General features: G+C 42.4%; 1 protein-coding gene across 1 annotated transcript in view; it reads left to right on the forward strand.

Annotated features, from left to right (window-relative positions):
* Positions 1–24,318, forward strand: part of Slc1a3 (solute carrier family 1 member 3) — a 78,785-nt gene that overhangs the window by 21,304 nt on the left and 33,163 nt on the right. Inside the window, exon 3 of the mRNA XM_059276490.1 lies at positions 651–788. Within this exon, the coding sequence (XP_059132473.1) occupies positions 651–788 (138 nt within the window). The remainder of the gene's footprint in view (positions 1–650; positions 789–24,318) is intronic.

Here is a 24,318-nt window from a genome sequence, read left to right on the forward strand (position 1 = left end):
TCTTTGGGAAAGTTTTTTTTTTTTTTTGCTCATTTTGAAGTCATCTCTTGCCAGCAAATAGCAAGTCTGTACGATAGGGTTGCCAAGGCAATGTCAAGACCATGTAGCGAGTGAGAGGGAAAATGTGGTGTGTACAGACAGGGAGGTGGTGGGACAGATTAACAATGGGGGTGCCAGGGCTTTTTGCAATTGGAAAGTTGAATTGTTTTTTATGAGTGGTTATACTGGCAGCTGTACCGTCTGTTCCTCTGCAGCTTTCTCTGGAGGCCTTTCCTTTCCATATCACCTTGCTGGGGACTGTGTGATTGGTCTCCTGATTATACTCTAGTCTTCATTCCGACACCGAGGCTTGTCCAAACGGGGTCTGTGTCAAAACGGGTTCCACTGCCTTTGGGTTAGACAAAAGGCATTTTTCATTTGCTCAGCTTAGAATCGCTTTTTCTGTGAGTGCCACTGAAAGGACTTCCACGTAATGCCTGCTAAGACAGATCCATCCCTCGCTCCCAACACTCTATAAATATTTGCTACTTAAAATAAATGACTCATGTCAGACTTGAGTAACCACCAGCCAGATAGTTGCTCATTTTTAGAGATTGTTGCCTTAGTTTGAAAACTCAATTTTTCTTTCTCTATCTTTTTCCCCCCTTCAGGTACAATCCTTGGCTTTGCCCTCCGACCATATAAAATGAGCTACAGGGAAGTCAAATACTTCTCATTTCCTGGGGAGCTTCTGATGCGGATGTTGCAGATGTTGGTCTTACCTCTCATCATCTCCAGCCTCGTCACAGGTACTCGTCACGGACAGTTTTTGCTGTGTGGGTTTTTTGTTTTTTGGTTTGTTGGTTTGTTTTTGTTTTTTAAGTGTGCTTATTGCAAAGGAATGCTTAGAAAAGTCAACGCTTTAGGTTTCTGCTGGATGCATGCTCTGTTCTAGAAAAATAAAATAAAACAAATCCCTTCGAAATGATGGAAAGGAGGGCTTTAGTAATGCATGAATGATTATGACTCTCGTATTTTTACCAATCACAAGAGGAAATGGATTTAAACAGCCACGTAATCTGGTCTGCCTCCCCATGAACGAGGTACCCTGCTAAACACCACACACCCCGCCTTCTCTGACCACAGTGATGTAGTTGACAACAGCGTACAACAGGTCTGTTTTCTCACCCTCTTATCCCACCCAGATAACATCTGGTTGGACAGCCTATTAGCTATTGATGCAAGAATGCTTGTTCTCAGAGCCACCAGGACATGAGCGGGAACCTTCCTGGAAGCCTCATCAAGAGGTAATGCCCACCACACACTCGCCAACTCTGCTGCCACCAACACTTGTCTTTTCCTGGTGTACCCGCATGATTTCATTTCCTACTCCGGTTTCCCCGCCCACCCCCATTGCCTTTTAAGCTGGCGGGAGAATGGGGAGGGGGTGGGAGGTGTCCCCACGGGCTACCCCGTCCATGGACACTTGGATTTTCAAGCAGTGGAAGCTTCACAGGATAGGATCTCTTTACCGTGACCGTGAGATTGCAGCTTTCGCCTACATGGGTGCAGGTGGAAGAGTCATTTAGCTGTGTGCTTGACAAATATAGATGGGGTGAGAAGGTGCAGAAAGAAAAAATGTTACTGTACATTCCTTCCCGCCCACTCTTCTCTTTCCCCACAGCACATCTCTGACTTGGAGAAAGAGCTTCCGTAAACACTGCCCCAACGGGATGGTGTCTGGGGTTGTAGCTAAAGCTCCAGACCTCAGGTACTACTTACTGACCCTGGCTTCTTTTTCTACCTGTGGTCATTGTCCTTCTTGAGCAGGCCAGTTTACCTCTGTGTGGGCTGCCTCTCCCCGCCTCTTCCTATGAGTGTTCAAAGAGAGTTATACTCTCGCAAGCTTTCTGTGTAACAAGAACTTCGTAGAGCAACTCAAAGGTCATGGGGCAGCATTCTGACTACTGCATGCCTTAGAGGGCTGGCCATTACATGCACAGAAACTATGTCCGATTACTCCTCAGTGCCTTACAGATCTGTGCTGGCTACCACTTGTCCGGGGCCTTAAACAAGTAGTTGCATGTACCCAAGCTCAGAGCGGAGGATAAACGGCCCACAAACCAGTCTTGTCACCTTTAGGGGGCCTGTTTATGAAACTGGACTGGTCAGTTGCAGACTAGGGGTAATTACGGCAGCTACAATTCTTATCACAGAAGCTGTATTAAACGTTGGCCTGGGGCACATGTTCATGTACTAACCATTTTTTCTCAAAAAAGAAATCTTTGTAGAAATGACTTAGAGGTCAGAGCCCATCTCCAACATTTTATTGAGTGAAACAGTGAATCCCTCTGTGTCGTTTCTAGCAGCTGACTTTCTGGGCTGAGAACCTGCTTTTCCTCTGGACACACTCTGATGTGTCTGGATTCCTTTCTACTATCTCTTCTAGAGTGGAACCCATGTTTCTGCTTTCTCACAATTGTGCTTTTTTTTTTTTTTTTTTTTTTTTGAGACACAGAAACTCTTTTACAACACAGTTAGAAAAAACATTGCTTCCCCTAGAAACAGTCGCCCTCTCCCCTGAAGAGGAATTCCCTGGTGTTTTAAATACTTAATAACCAACTTTATTAAAGGAACAAGAGCTTTGGTTGAATAATTTTGCAGCAAAAAAAAAAAATTACTCTGATCTAATCCCTTTCAGCGCTTCAAAAGAAAATTTTGGTCAAACATTGGGGAAATTAGCAGCCCTTATAATATGACTGTTAAAAAACAAAAAAAACAGAAAACAACAGAACGGCAAGTTGAAAGGAGTCAATATAAAATGAACTCATAACCTACGTGCATGTTGAGAGTGCTATCACATGGGATCATTAAGAGTTTTATCTCTTATCCAGGACTGGGTCAAGGAAAGGGGCCTGAGGCAGAGTTCAGTCAAAGGTGTTTTTACAGAGTTCTTTTCCAAGGAGTAATCCCTGAGCTACACAGTAATCTAGATACTTGCAATCAATTAAAATGAATGATTGATTCAATGAGACGTTCCTTTGTGGTTTTAAATACAAAACATTCTAAAAGTGGGAATGTAGGGAGGAAATGTTTGCAAATTACACAGACTCCCTGGAGGATCCCCTGGGCTTTACTGGGAGCCGTTCCTGGGGTAGGATGTTGCCCTGGGAGGTAACAAAGTGAAGCTCCGTTATTCAAGAATGAAAAAGCAATCTCAAAAGCTCGCAGTCATCAAGTGGGTGACGTGTACATATGAAGATGCCCTTTCAGGCTACTTTTTGTTTTCCTACTTTGATAGTCATGGATACAGAGAAATATTTTCTTCACCAGGAGAAAGAGCAGGGCTAAGAGAGATGATTAAATAGAGAGTGACTGCATTGCAGAATAATGTGGACACAAGTCGGGCAAGGAGGCTGTTGAGACCTGAGAAATATAAGATATTATAAGATAATCATTAATCGGCTCCAGCCAGTTGCTGCTCTGTGTCCACAAGAGCAAAATAGGACCATGTTTTGAAGAGAATTTAATTCTACAAAGTTTTAAGGGACCTTCTCAAGTTTTCAGTTTTGGTACAGTTCACAAAACAGGACAATGTGGCCAAGCAAAGTACATCAACTGATTCAGTCAACCCTACTAATATCAAAACCCTTGTTTGCATATCAGTGCTACTGCCTGAGAAATGCCCCACTATTTCCAAACCTCCATCAGGCTTTTGCTGGTGTTACCTGACTCACGCGCGGGTAATCCTAAACTAAACAGAGCTTACTCCATGGGGAATAAGCTGCTAAACACCACGTTCTTGGCTGTTAAAGAAGCAGCAAATGGGAAGGTTCTCCCCTCCATCTTCTGAATGTGGTCATATTGGATCATTGCTGTTCTGTCTGTATCAAACATGAGCATCCTAGTAAGGAATCAGAGCTCACACTGCTATGTAAGAAACTTTCCTGTGAGAAAATACTTCACGGCCTTCGTGCTCTTACATTCAAAGGCCTTGGGGGTATGTGCAGATGAAATGAAGTTTTGGAAGATTCTAGAGAATATACCATAACAGTTAGAGCCACCAAAGTCACATTTTATTTTGTTTCTTGAAATTTTATTTGTTTGTGTGTTTATTGTAGTGCTAGTAAACAAAGCTAGTTTACCTAGCACTCTACCTACCACTAAGCTATGTTCCCAGACTAACCTAAAGAGATCTACAACAGATTTTCGTATTTGAAACACTAGTGTTTGTGAGCTGAGGCATTAACGCTTCATAAGCCACATTCTTGTCCTGAGTTGAAATCCAGTCTTCCCAAACATCCCTGGTCTGTATTAGCATTCCAGAAGCTCCAGGGAGAAGCTGGGAGGAAGCCCAATGGCTACATTTGTACTCAAGTACCTTTTTTTTTTTCTTTTCATTTTTTGAACAAGAGGAATATGCCTGTGCCAACACATCACACAATAAAACAAGGATTTGGCACCAATCTCTATTGATTTGGTCAGGATAAACAGCCAAACTAGCTATTTCATGCCAGAAATATGAGTTGGTTTGGCTGGCTCGGCCTGATTTAATGCACAGGATAATAATTAAATGCCATGTCTGGTTATACTGAGTGAACATAGCCGAATCTTTTTCAAGAACTGGTGCTTTCTTGTGTGTTTCACTCTAAGTGTGCATTTTCCTGCAATCCCTCACCACACGGGAAAGCTTCACTGTCAACCCCAGCTTTTTGGAAGGAAGGGAAAAGCAGTTGGCAGATAGTCTCTTAGGAGTGGAGCATACTGTAAGTGAAAGAGGTGATAGAGGAACGCTGGGCACAGTTATGAAAAACAGCAGTTTGAAGCCTACGTTGGGGGCATAGCAGAGGTTAGATCACAACATCGATGAAATTCATCTTGGGACTTCCATTCATTCATTCACTTGCAGCTGTAGTCTGTGTCAGACACCGGGCTAGGCATCGGAGGTACCTGAATACCCAAGTAGATGTGCACTGGGTAGGAAGAGAGAGGCTTCCCAAATTCCTCACCGCATATAGTCACAACATACATGAGCAAATTTCTGTTCCAAGTTCACTGCTTCTCTGTATGCCCAAAAAGAAAGGCAGTTTGGTTTTGGTGGGTTTTTTGTTTTTGTTTTTGTTTTTGTTTTTACTTTTTGGTAATTTTATGTATGTATACAATGTATTTAGATCATATCCACCCTCACCTTCCTCTTGGTTCATATTTTATTTTATTTTATTTTTTCTGAGATAGGGTTTCTTTATGTAACAGCTGTGGCTGTCCTGGAACTCACTTTGTAGACCAGGTTGGCCTCGAACTCACAGAGATCCACCTGCCTCTGCCTCCTGAGTGCTGGGATTAAAGGCATGCGCCACCACTGCTGGGCTGGCTCACTTTTTAGAACTTGATTCCAAACCAGATTTTCTACAGCTGTGGCATCTCCCACCTGATGTCAACTACTCCAGAGTTTAGACCAGCATAGATGTCATCCACATTTCCCCATAAACATTTCTTCAAGTTAACATGGTTTTTACACAGCTTCAAATCACTGCTAGCAATGGAAATTTCCTGTCTGTTGCCTTTGGGCGGAGGTAATGAATTATTGTTTTACAACACTCTGAAGTGACACCACTGCCTGACATGGACTCCGAGGGCCCAAGACCCTCACTATCATGTTTTAAGAAGGAAAAGAGAAATAATTAGCAAACGTCTACAAGATGTTAAGTATACCTTAGCCCTGGGGGCTTTCTCTTTCCTCTAACCCAAAGAGCAGAAAAGTAATTGCTCACTTTCTATGTGATTTCACACAAATGAGGAAAGTTTCTCTTCCTCCAGAACCCTATCTTTACCCCTGGTTGGGAAATACTGGTGTTGTTCACCCATGCCTACAGTTTCTTTTCCAAATGACTGTCCAGATTCTGCCCAGACATTTCCAGGAACAGGAGATCCTTGGAACTCATTTGCCCTTGTAAAACTAAGGGTTCTTTTTGTACCCAAAACAAAAAAAGCAAAAAAATAATAATAATAATAATTAAAGAACCAGGAAAACAAAATACCTACTTGCCTGTAATTCCCTCTCCACATGACAGGCTCTCTTGTGATCAAATATTACTTAGACATTTTTCTTTCCAATACACACATCAGTGAGTGACTCCTGTGGGAGAGGAGAGCTGACAACATTCGAAGCCGACAAGCTGGAATCGCCAGCAAAGGATTCTTCTGACTGAGGACAGAGTGAAAATGAAAGCAGTAAACGGACCTCAGAGTGGGGCACTTCAGCTTCAGGAAAATAAAAGTCACAACAAAAGCAAACTAAGGTTTTGTCATTTAACACAAGGGATCAAAACAAGAGCGTGAGCTCGACAACTTGTAGTTCTGGGCTTTCGAAACATATGCTAAGTGCTTGCAAAAATGGGAGCAGGGGTCAGCTGAGGGAAATTTAATATTTTGAACTCTTAGTTGCCAAGCGTCTAACGTGCATCTAAGGCCAATTTGAATACTCTGGGCACTGATGGACAAGAACTCAAGGCAGGCTACTCATGTCTACTAGTTAGAATAAAAGGCAGCTCTCTGGAGAGAGGAGTGTCTTTAGGCTTCGCTCTCGTTTTTTCAGTAACATGATGGAATGTGTGCTGTAGGCTTGGTGGGAGGGTTCAGTCTGGCCCCTGGATGAGAACTCGTGGTAGCTGTTGACAGTAAGAAAGGCTCTCTCCCTGCACACATGAAAACTCAGCGGTAAGGACCGAGAACTTGAGTGGGTGGGCTTGTCATTAAGTCTGCTGCTTCCACAAGCCTCCTTCGTCTACGATCCTTGCAGTGACCACTTTCCTATTAAAGTAAATTAAAGAACCCGTAAAGTTAATCCAGAAACAGTGTGGAGCCAAAGAGAATTCCTCCCTCACCCCTGGGGGCGATTGGTTTCTGCCCTGCAGCGTGAGATTCCATTTCCTTGATCACAGCTGCATAATTTTAAATATTATCGTTGGTTATGTAACTTCCCAGTCTTTCCTGAAAGACTCAGCCATGTAGCGCACCCTCGATTTCACTGGGAACTGAATACCGCTTCTAAGAGCAGAGCTTTAGGTCACCAAGCTTTGGGCAAACTCACCATCTACCTTAACATCCAAACCCAACTTACGGAGGCCTGGAAGGAGTCGGCCATAAAGGCGCCTCATTTGAAGTCTGTGGGCTGTTCCTATGTCGTCTACTGTTCACAAACGTGTAAAAGAAGGCTGACACATTTCAGGTAGGCAACGCCTGCCTGAAAAAGGAAGTCCTAGGATATAGTGAGAGAAGCCTGCCCAAGGGGCAAGTCAATCTCCTCACTTTTTACATCAGGTATAAAGGAAATAAGAGCAATGTTTATGCCCGTGAGTTTGGGTAGAGGTAAGGTATAGATAGACAAAGTCATTGAAATCTGGTTGTCACAGAAATGGTTATTTTTCCGATATGACTACTTCACTCAATAAGCAGTTACTGAAGCTTCATATATGCCAACTATTATGTTACCAGGGTCTAAGGATTCTTAAATGAAGAAGACAAGGTCCCTATCATCCAAGAGTTATTAGTCTGGTTTGTGGAGATTAATCCACAGTTGGGGTATGGAGGGTAACAGTGACAGGTGGAATACCCTAGCGGGGGATGTTGTGAAAGAACCATAGTGCTACCATCTCTCTCTTTCCTCACCAGCATTCAGATTTCCACATGAGCAAATAATCCTGAGCAGGGAAAAGGTCTTGTTTGGTTGGTTACCTGAGTCATCCACTATTAAATGCAATGTGAGCTGGAGGTGGGGCCCCGTGAGTCCTGAAAAACAGGAGTTTGGAGTCCCAGCAAAAGTCACTATGGGAAATGTGGCCTCACAGAAAGTCAGGGAGAGGGGTGGGTGCCTGATGAGGTTTCAGTGACAGAAACTGTCCCTTTCACAGGGGAGGTAGGAGATGGGAACCCTTGAGCTAAAAAGGAAGTAGAGGCAATGTTGTATTGTCTTGCTCAGAGAGGCACTCCCCGCCCCCAAACCCAGCACCTCAGAAGGTACTATCCAGCTACACCTGGCTCCCAGCTGCAGCTCACTTTCTTCAAGTGCGGCCCGCTGGCCCTAATTATGCCATGTGGAGAGTAGAGAGATCAGTGTTCACTTGGTGTCTCTTGGGTATCTGAATCCCCGAAAGGTGTCCCTGTGCTTCTAATGGGCCTGCTCCCCAAGTCATCCACCATCCCGACCACCTCCCACACCCAGGCATGTACCCAGGACTGACCCTGCCCCAGTTGCCAGGTGACAGGGTGGGTGGGACAGTGATGTGGCCCAGCTACAAAAGAACAGTCAGTCCCACAGAACTGGATGTTGTGGAAAGATTTTTATGATGAAAGTGAAACAATTCTTCGTTTGAAACCTCGAGGTCACAGGCTCAAGGTGCAGGGTGGGATGCTGTGTTAGTTAAAAATTCTCATCTGTGACTTTCAGTAACCTCAAGTTAGCTGGTGGCTCGGGTCATTTCGAGTTTAGAAAACATTGTCGAAAATGTAAAATCCTCCTGTTTTCCTCTAAGAAAAACCAGATGTTTCTCACCTTCGTTATCTATGTGGTGGTCTCCTCGAGACCTGCAGTCCACACAGGTCTCTGGGTGCCTGGGGAAAAATAGAAGACCTTGTGCTCTTGATACCGTAACAGTAAGATCAGGATGAATCCTGTCATGGAGGTCTATGCTTGATTACAGCAGGTGGCTAAAGGGGGCAGGATGATCCTAAAATGGGACATCATTGTGTCAGTGCGGATTCTCTAACAGAAACACCAGTAGAGTGAATATGCATTAAAACAAATTTATTAGGTTGGCTTATACAACAGGGTCCAACAACGGCCATCTCATACTTGAAAGGCCAAGAACCCAGCAGTTGGTCAGTACATAAATTTGGGTGTTTCAGTAGTCCCAATCTGGAACATTCCTGGAGAACCAGTGGTCTTCAGTCCATTTGAAAGCATGATGAAGCTGATTCTGATACTAGCAAAGGAATCAGAAGTGTCAGGAATAGAGTGGATGGACTGGACCACAAGAATGAAGGCCAAGCAAGCAAAAAGCAAATGACTCTTCTTCTGTGTCCTTTTATCTGGGCAGCCACCAAGCGGCCACCCACATTTAGGACAGGTCTTCCTCTATCGGTTATGGCAATCAAGACAATCCCCCACATGCATGTTCACAAGTCAAACTGTTGTACACAGTCCTTGATTGGAGGCTCTCTTACCAGATGACTCTAGGTTATACCAAGTTGTTGATTTAAAGTAACTATCAGAACTGCTTTAGGCCCTCCTGATGACCAGAGCTCGTGATCTGAGAATTACTGTCCCATTCAGATTCATCAGACCATTTGGAGGTAGCACTTGGGCCCCAAATCTCTCTTCCCATAAGAGTTCTTCAATTAACTGGTTCAAAAAGGGGCCTGGAAATGACTGTTTTTTTAATAGTTCTCAAGGTGGTTCTACTGTGGACTCAGGGTTGAGAACTACCGTGTTACAGTTTCTCTAGGACTGTCCTCTGGTTTCCAGTGCTAGGGTCCCCAGGGCTGCCGTTTAGTTACAAACAACTCTAATTAATTCAGCTGCTCCCTCTTCCAGGAAGCCTCTTCCTGGCTTTCCCTTACCTCTGCTCTAGCAGAGTTCCTAGTTCCTAAAGGCATGGGTTTGTTTCTTTTTCACAGTTACTACAACACCATCTGTCTCCACACAGAGGCCTCGGGAGAGTGCTGTGTCTTTGCCTCATCTATCCTTTGCATTGCCTAAAGACAGTTCTTGGCAAGGCAAGCAAGACCTTTGACAGACTTCACGTGCCGCTGTGCCAGCTTTGTGGCCCGCAGCTACCCTGACAGTTTCCTCTTTCGATGTTGTGGCCCTCAGCACTCCATCCTTCCTCCTTGTGTGTTTTGTCTCTTGGCACGACTTCTTCCCCAGCCCTACTGAGGCTCTTGGACTCCTCCAAGATCCAGCTTAGCCTTCAGACCATGCATGAAGTTGTTCTTGCTTGCTTGTAGCTTTGGAGCCTGTCCTGGAACTCGATCTGTAGACCAGGCTGGCCTTGAACTCACAGAGATTCTCCTGTCTCTGCCTCCCAAGTGCTGGGATTAAAGGCGTGCGCCACCACCGCCTGGCTTGAACACTTTGATTTAAGGGTGTGCTAAGAGCTGGTCTGTCGTTATCTTAAAGCTAACTTTCTCAAACTATATTGCAGAAATTTCCAAAATTGAAATATAGGGATCAATATAAAAAGCAAATCTTAGTAGCAGCATTCCTACACCACACACTGAGTATTTATGAAAAATGGAAGCATCAGCCACTTCTATATTATATTTATAACTTGGCTTCTTTTCACTTGAGACTAGAATTTGAGCCATGTCTTGGGACCAAATACTTGACTTATCATATTCATCATATTCATTCCTTTGACTTGGACCCCCAGAAGCCAGACTTTAATGTAGTAATACCTAAGCAAAATAAAATTTCATAACATTGTTGTGAAAACAATTAAAAATGTTTATATATTAAGTTCTATATAAAGAAGTATTTACCATGGGAACATGTAACTCCTATGAGGTACAGTAACAAAGCTGTATTTCCATGAACATAAAGCTATTAAATCTAAGTATATTGAAAATTTCAAATTTTCCAACATCATTTATGTGTATTGCTTCGGAACTGTCAAGTCCGTTTCTGTTAGTATTCAAAAAAATTAGAAGGATAGAAGGAGTGAAGAAAATCTTATGGTAAAAAAAAAAAGTCTTTAAGCTTGAGACAGTTTGATCTATTACCTTGAATCCATTATTTTTCTCCTGAAATGGGCACAGGGCATCATTATTTTATTTTACCAGAAAGCATTTGCATGTAGCTTATAGACCATAGGTGTTCTGTAGGGACATGTCTTGCAGTCACTATATAATTTACCATTAAACAAACATCCAAACTTCAGCGAATGAGATCAACTTCTTGGGAAATGCTGTGTCCATCCAGTGAGAACTTCTGAAACAGATGTGATTGCATCAAGGTGTGTCATACCTTCTATTATTAGAACATACTTTGTGTCCAGAGTTGTCACCTCTGTGGCTTGGCCCTATTCATTAAATGACAGAAACTTACTTCACAGTTGAAAAACAGATTACTTCATTTCTATGAGTTCTCTAAAATTATTGCTTGTTATTGGTAGACTTAGATTTATTTTGATTGCACATATTTTAATAGGTTTTTTTGAGAATGATTCACATGCATACGATTTATTTATACATACAAGTGAAAGTCTACAATGCAATGGCCTTTACCATAATCACAAACTTGCATAGTCATAATCACAATCAATTTTAGAAGAATTTTCATCACTTCAGAAAGAAACCATATTATTTGGCCATCATCTCCAAATCCCTCCATTCGTCTCGGTGCTAGACACACAGTCAATGTTCATTCTTCACACATCTCCGTATCACACATTCTAGACATCTCATGGAAAGAGAACACTCTGCAGTACATGTTCCTTTGTGACTCATTCTTTCACGGTAGCATGTTTTCAAGATTCATTTGAGGTTTTTCACACATAAAAATTTTGTTCCTTTTTATAGCTGATTGATATTCCATTGACTTTTTTCACATTTATCTTTCAATTCATGAGTGGATATTTGAATTGTCCTCATTTTCATTTTGTGTTATTTTGCTTTTAACTATTATAAAGAAGGATGCTATTAATATTTATAAGCATATCTTTTTATTTCTCTTGGGTATGTACAAGTGGAATTACTGGGCTTTATAGCAGTTTTCTTTTGCCTTTAAAAAATTCAGTGTATTTTTTTTTAATGGCTGCACTATTTTATCCACCAGCAGTAGAAAAGTTCTGTATTTGCCACTTTATTGCCAATACTTGCTAGGAACTGTCATTTTGTTGACATATATTTTTGTCAAAGCCAATACAAAACACTACCTCCTTGTGATTTAATTTGGATTTTTCAGATGGTGATATTGAATATCTTTTCATGTGCTATTGTCCATTAACTTGGAGGGATGGCTCTTCAGATACTTTCTGTTTAGTACTGAATTATAATTGCTCTTTCTGTGCTAAAATTATACTTTAAAAAAAAAACACCCTTCATACACAAAATAATGACAGCAGTTGCCAGGTGCATAATTTGTCATAAGATGATCATGATTATTCTTGAGAAGGATCCTTTAGTTAGTGCTGTATGTAAGCACTCATAAATACTGAATACAAAACATAATGCAAAGAAGAAAACACTAGCAAAAGCTGGTAGTTCTAAACTAACAAGCACTTTTGAAATAAAATGTATCCCTTCCTTTAGAAAGTAACTACGGATGGCTTTGTCTAATATGGCGATGTGTGATTTAAACTACATTTTGTTCCTCTAACGCACAGGGAGACTCTTGCTGTCATGCATGTTGTGTTTTAGCTAAAACCTAGACACCTGTGGGACAGTGGTCTTGGTTCATGTACACTTGGCTGAACTTCTTTGAAGTATAGATTCTGAATTTGTCAATTGCATATTTTTATGCAATAGAATCGACTACAGTATGCATTAACGTCTTTAGTTACAATTAATAAAAATGAAGTTAATTAGAAAATGATGCACACAACAGCAGTTTGAATGCATTTATTTACCTCTACTGAGCTATGTGCTTTAAAAAGGTTGAGGTGGACAATTGTGTTATATGACTTTATGCAATTAAAACTTAAAAGCCCCAACCCCAGACAACTATGGGCAACTAAGGAATGCTGAGAAAAGGAAAAACAGCCTTCCCCAGGGAAAAGCCCCCTGTTTCATAAACACATTTTTCATACAAATATATTGCATTCTCTAACCATACCTCCCCACCCTTCCCTTACTCTCTCCTAGCTACTTACATTGATCCCCACAGTCTTGCTTTACCCCCATGTCATATGTATACATACGCACATCTGTGTGGGCCTTTTAGATCTTCATTGGAAGGATGTCTGTTCAGATTTATTATCCATTTTTAGTCATATTGTCTTCCTATTTTTGAACTCTAATCATTTCTTTCTATGTTAAAATTATACTTTAAAAATCAAATACACAGTGGTGGTGCACACCTTTAATCCCAGCACTCGGGAGGCAGGGGCAGGTGGAGCTCTGTGAGTTCGAGACCAGCCTGGTCTACAGAGCAAGTTCCAGAACAGGCTCCAAAGCTACATAGAAACCCTGTCTTGAAAAAAAAAATACACTAGATTACATAGCAATTACTATGTGTGCAGATGTGTGTGTGTGTGTGTGTGTGTGTGTGTGTGTGTGTGTGTGTGTGTGTTATGTAGCTATAGGCAATCTAGGATCCACAAAGGAGGAGAAAAAATGGTGTTTGTCTTTCTGAGTCTGGCTTGTTTCACTTAATATGATGATCTTCATCCAGTTACATCTGCTTTCCAACAAACAATATAGTTTAATTCTTCTTCATTTCTTTTTTCCCCTTTTTTCCTTTCCTTTCTTTCTTTCTTAATGACAAGGTCTCACTATGTAGTCCCAGCTGGCCTAGAAGTCACTATGTGGATAAGGCTGGCCTCAGTACTCAGAGATATCAGCCTGCTTCTGCCTCCCAAGTCCTGGGAGTAAAGGTGTACACCATCATACGTGGCAATTTTATTTTCTTGTGGCTGAGCAAAACCCTACAAGCATTCTAAGTGTTTAGTACTAGCCTACCAATTTAACCTACTTCAGTCAATTTTGTTACTGCTGTTTCTGTGTCTTGTTTAGTTTTCGGTTTTTCGAAAAAGCTTTCAAAGCTCATCAGTTGCTACTTTGAGTTAGATAGCTTTCCCCCTGTCTGGTTATACTTTCTGAGATGAGTCTTTCAAATACTTGAGTTATCCAGAATAAGAAATGTTGGGGGCAGTGGTCAGCTAGCTGTCTCCTAGTCTTCAGTGGGAGGAGGTGGTTGGGGGTCAGAGAAGGTGTCGGGAAAGGCACAAACTTCAGCGTAAAACCTACTGGATTTTGCAGGAGTTCCCACTAAGGAATGTGGATACTAAGACCAGAATGTTGACACAAATCTCATTGGTATGAAGTGGATTTTACAGGCTACCTCGTTCCCTGGTACAGCTCAACTTACAGAATGCTGCTGCTGCTACAAGTTCTGTTTGGGTCTTCGAAAGTAGATTGGATTAATATTCTTTATAATTCTGTTTCTGATGAGTTACAACTCAAAGCCTGTTGTTTTCAATTCAGAAAGTAAGCATTTGTCTTCCGTAGGTCTCCATTGTAAATGTCTTCCAGAAAGGATCCTCTACTAGTGTTCTTCTAGTATCTTTCTCTTTTGAAAGCATAAATAAGGCTTCAAACCCAAATCTATGCAGTGCATCTTAGAAGGATGACCCCCAAAATTGTGTGTGTCCAGGTATGGGTGCAAATACACGTGTGTGCATATGTGCATGTGTGCATCTGTGGAGGCCAGATGTCAACATCAGGTATCTTCCTCCTTTTTTAATTATATATTTTTTTGAGGTTATGACATAATTGCATCATTTCTCCCTTTCCTCTCTCCAAACCCTCTCCTATATTCCTCCTTGCTCTTTCACATTCATGACCTCTTTTTTCATTGTTTGTTACATACATGTATGTATATACATATATATTCCTAAATACGTAAATGCAACCTGCTCAGTCTACGTAATATTGTTCATATGTTTTCAGGATTGACCATTGGCATTAGATAGCCAACTGGTGTGCTCTCCCTGAGGGAAGACTGTTTTTCCTGCTGTCAGCATTCCAGAATTGCCTGCAGTTCTTTGTGTAGGGTTGAGGCCTTCCTTAGGCTTTCTCCTATCCATTTTAACATGTTTTTGGTTGTTGTCCTTGACCAGGTCATGTTTGGGCAGTCCTGTTGGTGAGAATTTACAGTGTAGCTTCTGACGTTACCAGCAGACAGAGTCTCGCAGCACACTCCCTGACCTTCTGGCTCTGACAATTTTTCCACCCCCTCTTACAAAATGATCCCTAGCCTTTGGTTTGAGAGTTGCTTTGCAGATGTGTCCATGGGGACTGCGCTCCACAACTCTGCATTTTGATTGGCTGCAGGGACACCATGTACATGCCTGGTGACCCCAGAAGCGAGAAGAGGGTGTCAGATCCCCTGAAACTGGAGTTATGGATAGTTGCGACCCATGGTGTGGGTGCTGGAAACCAAACCCAGGTCCTCTGCAAGAACAAGTGTTCTTAACCACTGAGAAATTTCTCCAGTTCAGTTTCTCTCTTTTTCTGATGAGTAGGATTATAGGGTGGCTCTAGAGATGCCTTGAATGGGATAATAATCTGATAAGGTAAAACCAGGAGCTACTAGGATTGCATGAAGGGTTAGGGACATGTCTTTTTGTTATTGTTGTTTTTCTTTCTTTTTAATATTTATTTATTTATTTAATGTATATGAGGGACCTATCTTCAGGGATACCAGAAGAGAGAATCAGATCTCATTACAGATGGTTGTGAGCCACCTTGTGGGTATTTGGAACTGAACTCAGGACTTCTGGAAGAGCAGCCAGTGCTCGTAACCGCTGAGCCATCTCTCCAACCCCATTTTTGTGGTTTTTCAAGTCAGGGTTTCTCTGTGTAACTCTAGCTGTCCTGGAACTCACTCTGTAGACCAGGCTGGCCTCAACTCAAGAGATCCACCTGCATCTGCCTAAGTGTTAGGATTAAAGGCATGTGCCACCACACCTAGCTGACATGTCTTTCTATATGTGTGTGTGTGCATATATACATGTGTGTGTGTGGTGTTTCTTATATGATTCTTAGAAAAGTGTAGGTTAATAGCTAAAAGGGAGAAAGGCCTTAAGCATACGCCATGAACTGTGTTAGAATTCTTGATTCTGAGCTACCAAGCGCCTTCAACCAGACTCTAGAGTGAGGAGCCCTCCCTTCTCACGCCTTATCAATTTTTCTATTTTTCTACCCTGCCTCACAAAGTCAGTATTCACTTTAGCTGGTAACAGGGTCCCCCTTAAATTTCAAACTGTGTGTGTACTCCAGTCTGCCGTAAGATGGTGTAGTGTTTGTGTGTAACCTACATAATCCTCCCCTTATAGGTTACTTATAATACCCGTGACGGACTTTCTGTCTAAGCACTGTTAAGGCCTAGAGACTTTTTTTTTTTAATTTGCACATGTTCAGGACAAATGAAAGTGCTTCCCAAGTATTTTCTGTGTGTGGTTGGTTGACTCCACAGGTGTGACATCCATAGACGTGGAAGCCAGACTAATGCATGTGTAGATTACAGGTCATTCCATTATGTTCATTCGAGAAAACACCCCCAGAAGAATCCCTAGTACAATCAAAATGGGAGCTACTAAGTGATCTTTAAGGAACCAGAGCTATGCCAGTAAGGGGAAATGAAAGATGGTCGGGTCTTTCAAAGTTGGTGCCAAGGAGGGCCACATTGTCACCCTTAAACACTGGTTGGTGTGAGTGTCAGAAACCAAATGGATTATTAGTCAGACCAAGGGCACACTGGCTGTACCTTGCATGCTGTCCTTGATGACAAGGGATGTCTGTTCTCCACTAACAACTGGTTTCCTCTGTTTATTTTGCTTCTGCAGATTATCTTTTCTGTGTTGAAATCTACACGGGGGCATAATAAAATACAAACCCTCAAAAAAAAAAAAGTAAACAAACTATCCCAAGCTTCTCAGAAATCTGAATGTTAGGCATTGTTTCACACTGTCCGCTTGCTGCGGTTGAACAAAACCACACTCTGGTATGTGTATGGGCTTTGTTCTTCCGCCACGGGCTTTGCTTTCGGTGGCTCGGCACCAGTTCCTCTCCAAGCACCAGCTACATGATGGCAGAGAAGTGGCTCTGCTTTGAACTTTGTAGTCAAGCCTGGCCCTGCAGCTTGCACCCACGGCTGGGCGCTCTGCAAACCTATGCAAAGGGTCGTGAGGATGCCTCATCCTCCTAGTAAGAAGGGGGGAATACTTGACAGTTTGATAATGCGGTTTATACAGGAGAAAATCCGACATTACCCCTAAGTCTTTGGAATTTTTCTGTTTCAACAGCGCCTAAAAGTCATATTGAAAGGGCTATTTCTGAGAAAACAAAATACTTTGAACCTTGCCTCAGTGGAAGACGGAGTGTGGTTGGTGTGAGGGGGGCAGAGGTACTGGCAAGAATTAAAAGCACGTTATACTCACCCATATTAATTGTGCTATTGGAGTACAAAGGGATAGTACTGTGTCCGTAGCATGTTTCTGGTTGAAATGATCTCCATTCTAAGGCCCTCATGTCATTAGTCAAGCACCCTTTATATATCTGTTCTAATAAAATACAGGGGCTAGCGGACACTATCTATGGTGAAATGTGGTTTCAATATGGTTTCGTTTGTTTTTCTTTAATTACTCTATTGGAAATGTGTTCTCTCTCTCTCTCTCTCATTTCAAATGAGTCAAATTTGATCGTTTTCCTCTTGGAACACCCTCTGGCCCTGCAAGTTCTCAGCAAACACACATTGTTGGCCAGTTTCCATTTTCAGCCTCATACCATTCACAATGAAACGTATTAAGATAAGTTAAATGAAATAAATTGCCTATTTTCTATTTACAAAGGGCAACATTAGCTGCCATGAATTTCACTGGAACAAAGCATCCTTGATCCTTCCAAACAAATGTTTTCACTTTTGACATCCCATCAAGATATACTCAATTTCAAATGAACTAAGAGGAGTATTTCCTCTGGCATTCAAAAATCACTCCAAACATTGGCCAAACAAAGAAGGGGGGCCCAAAGAACAAATGCATCAGTGAGAGTAAAATCTTCCTTGGCAAGTGATTTCTGCCTTTCTATCCATTGTAAACTTAGGACAGACCCTGGTGTGGTGGCCATGCCTATACTCCCAGTACTTGGAAGAGGAAGGCAAGAGGATCAGGAGTTCAAGACCAGCTTGGATGACATAGAACCATCTTTAAAACAAACAAACAAACAAACAAACAAACAACAAACAAAATTTTAAAAAGTCAATGAACCTTCCAGTGATGGTGATTTGTTAGCTATAGAAGAAGGGAGATGTATATTCAACTGAAGGATGTTTCTTTAATAAGAATCCAGACTTCAGAGATCTGTTTTATTCTATATTGTTGCTTGGTTTTGCTCTTTTGTGGGGCCTGCCACCCAGCTCCCAAATAAATCACACACGGAGGCTTATTCTTAATTATAAATGTTCAGCCTTAGCTTGGCTTGTTGCTAGCCAGCTTTCCTTAACTTAAATGATTTGATCTATCTTTAGCCTCAGGGATTTTCCTGTTCTCTTCTGTAAATCTTACTCTTACTCTGTGGTTTCTTGTGTAGCTGGGTGGCTGGCCCCTGGAGTCCTCCTCCTTCTCTGGTTACTTCTCTTCCCTCCCAGATTCCTCCTTCTATATATTCTCTCTGCCTGCCAGCCCTGCCTATCCTTTCTCTTGCCTTGCTATTGGCCATTCAACTCTTTATTAGACCATCAGGTGTTTTAGACAGGCAAAGTAACACAGCTTCACAGAGTTAAACAAATGTAACATAAACAGAAGTAGCACACCTTAAAATAATATTCTACAACAATTTTATAACTAGAATCAGTTTTTGAGAAAGGGCAGCAGTTGCCACAATTATTATCATCTGTAGCAGCTCTTTCATCTCAGTTTATCACGGTAACTCCATGGCTTTTTTGTTTCTAGTTTTTCTTCATCGAAACCTTGATTTGGAAAGGGCTATGGAGCCCTGTTATTTGAATCATCAGTACTTTCCTACAGCATTGGAGTTAGAATGCCATGTGTGGCCTTTTAATTGTCTCATTTGGCGAAAGCACCCACTGGCATTAAGCTGACTGCTTAGTTTGTGTGGGTTCGATTCTTTGAGGACCAATCACATAGAGAGATGCAGGGAATCATGTTTTGTTCTTCTACATACTTACACATTAAGTTCCTTAAGCCTCATAGTAGGTGGACTTTTCTGTCCTGCCAGCCACTCCCCAAATAACCACACAGGGACTTAATATTAATTATAAATGTTCAGCCAATAGCTTAAGCTTGTTTTTAGCTAGCTCTTATAACTTAGTATTAACCCATTTCTATTCATCTATGTGGCTCCAAGGCTCGTTTACCTCATCTACATACTTCCCACCCTGCTTGCTCTGCATCTCATGGCGCCTCCTCTGACTCCACCTTTCTTTCTCCCAGCATTCCTCTGCCCCCCAAGTCCTGCCTAGCTATTGGCAAATCAGCTCTTTATTAACCAATGAGAGTAATACATATTCATGGTGTACAAAAAGATTGTTCCATAGCACTCCTCTGTCTCCTGGGGGCTGGGAAAGTAGTTCAGTGGTAGCATGGCGCTTGCTTAGCATGCACAGAGCCATGGGTTCTATCCTCAGCATAACATAAAGCCAAGTGTGTCAGACCATATGCCTATAAATCCCAGCACTGTGTGATAGAGGCAATTAGGATAAAAAAAGAGGCATAAAGAGCAGGGCTGCAGCCTTTCTGTAATTTGTTACCTGTTGTTTTTTGTTTTTACGTATTTCTATCTTCTTCGGGAGCTTTATTTCAACAGATTCATTCTAAAACAACCCCCAATTATGCTAAAAGGACAAGAAATAATCCACTTTGAGAAAAAACCCTAAAGAAAAGTCCAGATCAGAGCACCTCGAAAATGTGTCAGTCCCAACAGGATAGAACAAAAGCATCCTCTGCCTTCTCAGTAATGGGTAGTAATGGAACCACTTATTCTGTTTTTAGTGCTGGGGTGGAAGAAGCAGAGGTGAGCTATGCAAACTTAGGTTTGTAGAGACTTTGAAAGTTACTCTAATATCCCCGACAACTCATTTCCGTCTTTCAACACTTGAGTGAAATCTGCCTCAGCAATTGGAGATCTCAGTGTTAGTTTTCACAGGATAATAAGCTTTAGACTGTTCCTCCACAGATCACTTTAATGCATTTAGGTTTTTGGCTCTAAGTTTAAGAAGCATCAGTAGTCTACCTTGAGGAATATATTGCTGAGCAAATGTGAAAGCTGAGCTCGGAGATGTCTGTCTATTTTACAGTTGGAAAGCCAATGGCGTCTTCACTATAGGCCTGTGGAGGAACAAGAATAAATATATGGGTAAACGCATACACATCAAGTCTGGGGTGGAGGCAGAAGCCAGACTGATAGAAAGATCACTTTTTGCTGGAATCATTTATCTGCCTCTAAAATGGAAGGATAGCTTTTTTTTTTTAAAGGAAGTTTCCTTTTCCCCTAAATGTAATTATAATAACCATATCGTTCTTTAAAATTTACCAAGAGCCCTTTATTATCATTGGCCAGTCCAGTTTCAAAAATCTCCATCTCTAGGCCTCACACACAATGGAATCTTGAGTTCAGGACCAGCCTGGTCTACATAGTAAGTGAGGCCAGCACGACCTACATTGTAAAACCCTGTCCAAAAAATGAAAAAGAAGAATAAAATAGCCCTCCATTTCCTTTTCTTTTCTTTCTTTTTTTTTTAAATTTATTTTATTAAACAGCTCTTACTTTATAGCTCTGGTTGATCTGGAACTCACTATGTAGACCAGGCTGGCCTTGAACTCACAGAGGTATGTCTGCCTCTGCCTCCTGAGTACCTGGATAAAAGGCATGAGCCACCATGCCCAGTATTTCTCTCTCTCTCATTTCTCTCTCTCTCTCTCTCTCTCTCTCTCTCTCTCTCTCTCTCTCTCTCTCTCTCGTGTGTGTGTGGGGGGGGGGGGGGGTTGAAAAAGAACATAAACCTGGGGAAGAAGTCATCTATTTTAGATTTTGAAAGGAAAAAAAAGAGTTAAAAAGTCTGTTTTTTAAAAGTCATAGATAATACAGAAACTAAGGTTAAGCTAGGAAGTGGGTCCATCCTTGGGTTGCTCCCCGATTGGCCATGCTGGCTAAGTCTACCTCCTTTACTGCTGATTTCTGTCTATGGCCCCCTCCTTCACTTCTGAAAACGCCATGTCAATCCCGATCCTCCGCAGTGAGCTCCCTTCTGGTCTCCCTGGTTTTCCCCCCAATCCCTCTCTCCAGGGTCTGGCTCTTTTCCTGTACACTTTTCTCTGTTACATGAAGCCAGGACAAGCTTTCCAAAGCTCAGCTCTGAGCTTATTCCCACATTGCTTTTGGAATGAAGTCCAAACTTCTTAACAGGTTTGGTGTGGGTCCTGTCTACATTCCATCTCGGTTCTCGTTCCAGCCAGCCACTCCCCGCACTCCTGCCAATGTGTCTACCTGGACTCTTTTCTCTGCTTCTTCACCTGACATCCTGCCTCACTCCCAGGTCTGGCCAGCCACTCGCTCCAGGAATCCTCTTCTACCTTTGCATTATAAGCAGGTAGTCCCACTGTCTGTCTGCCTTCACCTCCTCCACCCAACTGTGACCCGAATGCCAGGACCACTTTGTTCAACATTTGCATCCCTAAGAACTGGCCACTGTAGTTTTTGGAGATTCCTGAGAGCCTTAAGTTCTTTTATAGTGTTGTGAATGTCTCCGCTTTCACTTTCGAAAGCAGTCTATACTGCACAGCAGTTGACAGAGGTTCCTTTGGGAGGGGGAGAAGGGATCAATGTTCCAAGGTCTGCTCGGAACTGCTTCCTTGGGCAGTATTAGACCAGGAGAGAGAGAGAGAGAGAGAGAGAGAGAGAGAGAGAGAGAGAGAGAGAGAGAGAGAGAGAGAGAGAGAGAGAGAGAGAGATTGACCTAAAAGATGTTTTGTTTCTTACTGCCAATTTATGCAATTGGATTTTCTTCCTTCCTTTCTCTCTCCCTCCCTCCTTCCTTCCTTCCTTCCTTCCCTCCCTCCCAGACAGAAAGCTTTGTCATGCTTTTCCTGGAAAGATTCACTGACTCAATCTTTTAGTTAATATCGGTGGAATGCCTACTTAAAGCTGTGGCATGCAATCTGCCCTAGGTTACGGGAGTGTGCCAGTCTGCCATAAAAACAGTAAGCATGACACAGGAGTTTTCTGTCTGCCAGCTAGCTTGCTTCTCTGACAGGCATTTCTGGATGTGAAGAAAGATGTTTTGGCATCCCAGCTCCAACTAGAGTGGGCATGTATACACACATACACACACACACACACACACACACACACACACACACAGTTTGCTCACCCTCAGTACCTAGGACTACATGTCTTCAAAGTTCAGAAGCTTCATTTATACTACAATATAATAGCTGTCTCTCAGTAACTTTCAAGGGGAGAAAGGCTAGCTCTCCCTCTCCCAGAGCTGAGTACCATCGCTTAAAAATAGAACAACGTGTGATTGGTGTGCTCTGTTCATCCTCTGCATCAATAACAGGTATACAGTTACTGAGACAAAGGGCTAGATTCACGTCTTCTGGAGGCCTCCAGAGAATTCCCATAGTTACCCACAGAGCAAGAACTGGGCCAGTGGGAAGTACCCCAACCTGGCTACATGCTACCAACACTACTGTATCACAAGTGGTTCCTTCCAGAGTCACCATAAGACGGAAACGCACAGTGCAAGAAGCTCAGGAAATTTATACACATACGGTTTCCAGATCAAGAATAAAGTTAATACCTCCAAAAGTTGAACTGGAGAAATTAGTAGGGCCACCGAAAGTCCTGTGAAATGCTCTAGGTTAAAGTGCAGAAAACTACGGTGTCTCTGCCAGAGAACATAGGCACAGCTTAGAAAAGCCGTGTGAGAACTCAGATTGAAGTTTCATTTGCTTCTTGAAGCATTTTCTGAGATGGACTCCTTACATTTCCCCATACCTCCCAGAGACCTGGATCCTGACTGAACACGCATGCTCAGGAGCGGTATCCCGTAACAGTCCTGCAAGTCTGCAGTATGGAAGCAGCTTCCCCAAGCAGCACACTTCTCAACAGCTGCTTTCCATTCCTTCATGTTCCTCCCCAAGGAGATGGCTCATACGAGAGGTGTGAACAGGTGCTAGACGTCATGAGAGATGCTAGCCCTCAAGAGTTGGGTTATTTCATGTCTCCTATTTAGAATTTCAGCAGCCTTCAGGCTTTCCATGTGTTCACATGTTCGCATGGTCACAAAAAACTCTCAACTGCTGGCTCCATGTTTCTCCCCTCACCGGCTCTCCTAACCTACTTACTCATTGGTTCTGACAAGATCACTGCTAAATCCTTGGCTCCTGGTCAGATCTGGTAAACGTGCATGAACAAATCTGATTTGGCAGTTAAATCACTCCTTCTCTTGAGATAAGCTTCTCCAGCCAACTGCAGGGGCGTTGCCAGAACACCAACTTACACATTATTAGTTCCAAGTCCTCGTCTCTGGGTCGCCTCTTTTCTTCTGCCACATACTGGTCCTTCTTTCTCAACGTCACATTCTGTGAGACAGATCTGGCAAGACACTGTACTCCCCTGGGTGGTCAGGCTTTGAGAACACATGCTGTGTCGCATTTCTGTCTATTTCTCCTACAGCTAGCATACAGTATGTGGTCAATACATGTATCTCAAATAAGCCAAGGATGGTTAGATAAGAAGATAAAGAATGGTTGAGCATTCCTTGGGTATATGCCCAAGAGTGGTATAGCTGGATCTTGGGGGAGATGGATTCCCAATTTTCTAAGAAATCGCCATATTGATTTCCAAAGTGGTTGTACAAGCTTGCATTCCCACCAGCAGTGGAGGAGAGTTCCCCTAGCTCCACATCCTCTCCAGCATAAGGTGTCTTCAGTGTTTTTGATCTTAGCCATTCTGACAGGCGTAAGGTGGTATCTCAGAGTTGTTTTGATTTGCATTTCCCTGATGATTAGGGATGTTGAGCAATTCCTTAAATGTCTTTCAGCCATTTGAGTTTCCTCTGTTGAGAATTCTCTGTTTAGTTCTATAGCCCATTTCTTAATTGGACTGTTGGGCATTTTGATGTCTAATTTCTTGAGTTCCTTATATATTCTGGAGCACTTGTTCAGCTATGTTCATATCAGCGTTGTTTGTAATAGCCAGAACATGGAAACAACCTAGATGCCCTTCAACTGAAGAATGGATAAACAAAATGTGGTACATATACACAATGGAATACTACTCAGCAGAGAAAAACAATGACATCATGAGGTTTGCAGACAAATGGATGGATCTAGAAAAAATCATCCTGAGTGAGGTATCCCAGACTCAGAAAGACAAACATGGTATGTACTCACTCATAACAGGATACTAGATGTGGAACAAGGATGACTGGACTGCTACTCACATCACCAGGCAGGCTACCTGGAAAACAGGACCCCAAGAAAGACACAGGGATCGCCCAACGACAGAGAAATGGAATGAGATCTACATGAACAGCCTGGACATGAGTGGGGGTAGCGAAGGGCGAGGGTCGAGGGAAAGAGAGCTTGGGTGAGT

The sequence above is a fragment of the Peromyscus eremicus genome, chromosome 11, assembly GCF_949786415.1.
Source record: "Peromyscus eremicus chromosome 11, PerEre_H2_v1, whole genome shotgun sequence".
Lineage (NCBI taxonomy): Eukaryota > Metazoa > Chordata > Mammalia > Rodentia > Cricetidae > Peromyscus > Peromyscus eremicus.